Source organism: Lolium rigidum, chromosome 6 (genome assembly GCF_022539505.1).
Source record: "Lolium rigidum isolate FL_2022 chromosome 6, APGP_CSIRO_Lrig_0.1, whole genome shotgun sequence".
Classification (NCBI taxonomy): domain Eukaryota; kingdom Viridiplantae; phylum Streptophyta; class Magnoliopsida; order Poales; family Poaceae; genus Lolium; species Lolium rigidum.
In genome coordinates this window covers 161,817,357-161,822,435 of record NC_061513.1, presented here as the reverse complement: position 1 = coordinate 161,822,435, position 5,079 = coordinate 161,817,357, and the positions used below count along the sequence as shown (strand labels likewise).

The 5,079-nt window shown below is 53.1% G+C and overlaps 1 protein-coding gene across 1 annotated transcript; it reads left to right on the top strand.

Annotated features, from left to right (window-relative positions):
• Positions 1-1,060: 1,060 nt before the first annotated feature.
• LOC124667693 (S-type anion channel SLAH2-like) lies at positions 1,061-3,158 on the top strand. The gene is made up of 3 exons (XM_047204947.1): positions 1,061-1,100; positions 1,228-1,871; positions 1,983-3,158. Exons 2-3 carry the CDS (start codon positions 1,245-1,247, stop codon positions 3,156-3,158), a joined length of 1,803 nt encoding a protein of 600 aa, XP_047060903.1. The 5' UTR covers positions 1,061-1,100; positions 1,228-1,244.
• Positions 3,159-5,079: the final 1,921 nt, after the last annotated feature.

The window sequence follows — 5,079 nt, the reverse complement described above, 5'->3', positions numbered from 1 at the left end:
TGATCGAGGGGAGATGCAATTCTGGGTCACATCTAGGGAAGGTAGGCCCAATCCGGTAATACACGGAAACACCGGTTTACAAGCTGACAGAATATGACGTGCCTGATCTGATCTGTAGTTAACTATAGTTTCCACAGTGTATAGCTAGCTAGCTACTAGCCAGATTGCAACATCACAGTGGTTATTCTCAGGGCAACAAGTCAAAGATTTTATCTTAGTGCATGTGTACATCCTGTGTCTAACTAGCCTGTCCTGCTTTAGCTGGCCATGAGTACATGTTGGGTTTCTACACGAGTTCCATGGCTCCGGCCTGTGCGGAAACGTCAAAACTTGTGGCTATCACTTGAACTCCCGTGCGCTTATGGTGCAGATAGCTTGATGCAACTTAACTTACGATTAACGTAAGCGAAATCACATGGATGTCACAGTGTTTGCGACCTTATTCGCATGTAAGTCTTTCTATTGGCTGCCGTATTGAGTTTCGCTGTTCTTCCGTTAAGAAATTGATTCTGGGGGCTGCGTCGCGCTTTTATCGTACTACCTTTGCGCCGAGCAGATTGTCGAAAGTGACCGGAAAAGGCTTACGATCCATTGACCTGATGCCGTAGCACTGTGTCATGGAAGCAGACCGTGAAGATCTTCTCGTGAGGAAGTCGCGCGTGTCAAACTTTGACAGGGGTGAAACAGGCAAGCTTTTCTGCGGCGGACGGCGACGGCCCTTGGCGGTACACCGAACCTTCGCGATATGTGGCATGCGGCCGTCGCCGTCGCCGGCCGCCGGCGTGCTCTGCCGTTCCGCTGGCATGCACCCACCATCAGCGTTCAGGCGCGCGCGGGCATGCCGAAAATAAAGGAATCGTCGCTTGGAGTTTTCCCACCCGGCCGGCCCGGCCTAGCTTTGCTAGCTCTATAAATGGAGCACCGAGCGGAGCTGCAACTTGACAGTCCCATACTTGCTTCCGGGGGTCACGGAAAAATCAGAACCGTCTCGTAGTTCTTTAGGTAAGGATGCACTGCTAGGAGTAGGAGTAGGATAGGATCGAGATCGATATGGCAGGGCTCGCCTTACGGGAATGCCCAACAGTGCTTCGGCCGAATTGGTGTGTCTTGTATTGCGGTGCTTGATTACATGCTTCAGTTTCTTCATATACTGTAGATGCTTTCTGTTGTTCTTCTTCTGGCGGCTTGCTTAGTTTGCTAACTGGAGTTCTCTGCACAATTCTTCAGCTTTCTTGATCATCGCCATGGAGTTGGGAAGAGACGTGCAGATCAGAATGGCCGCCCAGCTCAACGAGCAGTCCTCCAGAGAATCCCTCCCGTCGCTGCTCATCCAGGTCCCGTCGCGGACGATAGCCGGCTTCGACTGCGTTGGCCACGACACCGTCATCACCATCCCGGCGCCGGCAACCCCGGCACCGGCTGCCCCCGTGCCCGCCTACGACGACGCGCAGATACCCTACGCCCTCTCGCTCAGCATGCCGGCCTCGCCGTCGGGGTTCCACCTCTCGCAGTTCAGGACGGCGTCGTCCGTGCGCCGCGACGAGGCGCCCGCCGTGACCAAGCCGGCCGGACGGGAGGCCGAGGCGAGCTCCCCGCGGCTACTGAAGCAGACTCGGTTCCACTCGCAGCCCATCCTCCACGCGTCCAAGCTGCTGAACGAGGCGCCGCGGCGGGCCGACACCACGCGCGACAAGCGGTTCGACCCCTTCAAGACCTTCTCCGGCCGCCTCGAGCGGCAGCTCTCCAACCTGCGTGGTCACCCCATCGACCTCCACTCCCCCGACTCCAACATCTCCGAGGAGACCGACCAGGTTCCGGGCACCGACCGATACTTTGACGCCCTCGAAGGGCCCGAGCTCGACACTCTCAGGGTAAGGAAGCAGTGTGTAACCTGTTAGTCACTGACTAGACACGAGAATCGTGGACGCACGTGTTTATGTCGTCGATGAAGGCTAAAAGTTATTTTTGTGCGTTACGTGCAGTCCACGGAGGTGGCGGTGCTGCCGAGCGACGAGAAGTGGCCCTTCCTGCTGCGGTTCCCGATCAGCGCCTTCGGGATGGTGCTCGGCGTCAGCAGCCAGGCAATCCTGTGGAAGGCGCTGGCGACGGCGCCGCCGACGGCGTTCCTCCACGTCAGCCTCATGGTGGCGCACGTGCTGTGGTACGTCTCGCTGGCCCTCATGGGGCTCGTCTCATGCATCTACCTGCTCAAGGTCGTCTTCTACTTCGAGGCCGTCCGCCGCGAGTTCTACCACCCGATCCGCGCCAACTTCTTCTTCGCGCCGTGGATCGCCTGCCTCTTCCTCGTGCAGGGCGCGCCGATAATAGAGATGACCGAGGTGCACCACGGCGTCTGGTACCTGCTCATGGCGCCCATCTTCTGCCTCGAGCTCAAGATCTACGGCCAGTGGATGTCCGGAGGCCAGCGCCGGCTGTCCAAGGTGGCCAACCCGTCCAACCACCTCTCCATCGTCGGCAACTTCGTCGGCGCGTTGCTCGGCGCCAAGATGGGCCTCCGCGAGGGCCCCATCTTCTTCTTCGCCGTCGGCCTCGCGCACTACATCGTCCTCTTCGTCACGCTCTACCAGCGCCTCCCGACCAACGTAACTCTCCCCAAGGAGCTCCACCCGGTCTTCTTCCTCTTCGTCGCCGCGCCCAGCGTCGCATCCATGGCCTGGGCCAAGATTAATGGCAAGTTCGACAACGGCGCCCGGGTAGCATACTTCATCGCGCTCTTCCTCTACATGTCACTGGCTGTGCGCATCAACTTCTTCAGAGGATTCCGGTTCTCGCTGGCGTGGTGGGCCTACACCTTCCCGATGACCGGCGCGTCCATCGCGACCATCACGTACGCCACGGAGGTGACCAACTTGCTGACGCGGACGCTCTCGATCGGGCTCTCGGGCATCGCCACCGTCACCGTGGCCGGCCTGCTGGTGACCACCATGTTCCACGCCTTCGTGCTCAGGGACCTCTTCCCCAACGACGTCTCCATCGCCATCACCCGGAGGAAGCCCAAGTTCAGCAAGATTCTCGCGCACTTCCGCTCCTCCAGCTCCGACATGAAGGACCTCGTCCTCTCCGTCTCCAAGTCTTCCAACTGCGACTCCGACTCCACCACAGAGACATCGGTGACCAAAGGCAAAGCAGAGCCTTAGATCCCGCGCGCTGTACGTATAGCTAGCTCCATAGCTGTACATAATACTTCTCTGTCTCTTGGACAAAATAGCTTCCACAGATGATTGGAAGCATGCAGCTGCTGGTGTAATTACAATGGTTGCAGTTGCACACATACCGTAGGAACGAAGGCGCGCCGATATCCTTGGAGCAAAGTTTGCAGTGATGAGGATGTAATGTGAGGAATGTATACGGAATATAATGTGTATGCACTGTCTGGATTTGAAAAAAAAAAGAATAAACCATGAATATTACGTTTGTATCTTTGCGCGAATCATTTTCCAATACGACATGTTTATTCTGTAACGAAACAAAATGTTGCCAGTGCAGGCATTGTTCACCTAAGAGCATTTCTGGTAAATATCTTAAAACGGCATACCTTAGAACTGGTATAAGGTACCCTTAAATCCAGTTTTTTTTGGTATGATCTCACGCACCACAACATATGCCATAAACTTGTACTGTGAATTTCAGAGAAAAGCATCGGCCGATACAAAGATCATCTAGTGACATCCTCTAGCGAGCCGCAGTATCCTCTACCGCCCATGCCAACTTCTACTTACCCTCTTCAAACGCTTGCGCCAGCACCAGCTAGCTTATGCTTCCGTACTCGTGCTCCTCCACCATCGCCTACATGGCTCCACCTCCGTCGGTCAGTTTGCGCAAGCACAGAGGACCGCAAGAAGGCAGATCTTATGGAGCACATCCCACCCACCTTGTCGAGTGAGAGCCGCTAGACCGTGAGAGGCCTCTGCATATCTGTGCTCTCTTCGGCGGAATCGCCAGCGGTGCTTAGCTTCCTCATTCTCTTCGGAGCTCCGCGGCGGCTCGGGAACTCCCCGCCCCCAGGATGAAAAATCCTCCCGAGGCGGGAACATGGTGGATACGATGGTCTGGTTCCGAATTTGGTGGGTATTTGGTGAATTTGGTGGCGGAAAAGTGGAGGGGCGGTGGAGAATTCTGCAAGATTTTGGTCGTAAATCGGCCTCCGCCCACCACACATATCGTTCGGCGGGGCTGATTTAAGGCAGGCTTTAAAAAAATTAAAGGGTAGGCAATTCTTATGTCGACCGGATTTTTAAGGTTTTGACCCAAACCCCCTTTTAAGGGATATATGCTAGAGATGTTCTCTAGGGCTGCTCCCCGTTTCTGGTTGAGATCTCATAATCATCAAAATCAAAACAAACATCACAGCTACATTCCTTAGCATGCCGTTTCTTTCTACTACCTATGTTTACTTATGCAAGATCTTTTAATTAATATTTTAAAGCGAACTGGATACAGACCAAAATAAGTAAAACCATACACCAAAACATGTCTAGATACACACACATTTATATAAAATGCTAAAAAAAACGGTTTTGCTAAGTCTCAGGTGTCTGAGATTTCCTTATGTCGACCTTGAGAGCCGTTGGATCGTTCTTTGAGATGCGTGTGAACTGCGCGGATGGACAGAAAATAATAAGCGAGCGGGCGCGCGGGTCGAATGCACGTTCTCGTGACTCAAGATGCGACGCCATAACCACTACGATAGACATTCTTTAGTTAGACTTTAACTAACTACGACAGTTATTCAGTTGTCTGAAGTGCATGATGAATTTCGTTGGAACTTACATTTCAATGAAAATTCTCTGTAAGTTCTTTGTAGAATGCCATTGTCCAACCGGAAATACCAGTTGATAAAAACAAGAAGATTTGGAAGATGAAAATACTGCTCAAAATTAAAAAAATTGGGTGGTATTTGCATCGAGGAGTAATCTTAACCAAAGATAATCTTGCGAAACGCAATTGGCATGTGAGCACGCAGTGTGTTTTTTTGTCAACACAACGAGACAATTAAACACTTGTTCTTACAATGTCGCTTTGCCATGTCTATATAGTCATGCATCCAAGTAGCTTCTG

Coding starts and splice junctions, on each gene's coding strand:
- LOC124667693 (XM_047204947.1), top strand. CDS start 1,245: ATGGAGTTGGGAAGAGACGTGCAGATCAGAATGGCCGCCCAGCTCAAC. Junction 1,872..1,982: donor CCGAGCTCGACACTCTCAGG/GTAAGGAAGCAG, acceptor CGTTACGTGCAG/TCCACGGAGGTGGCGGTGCT.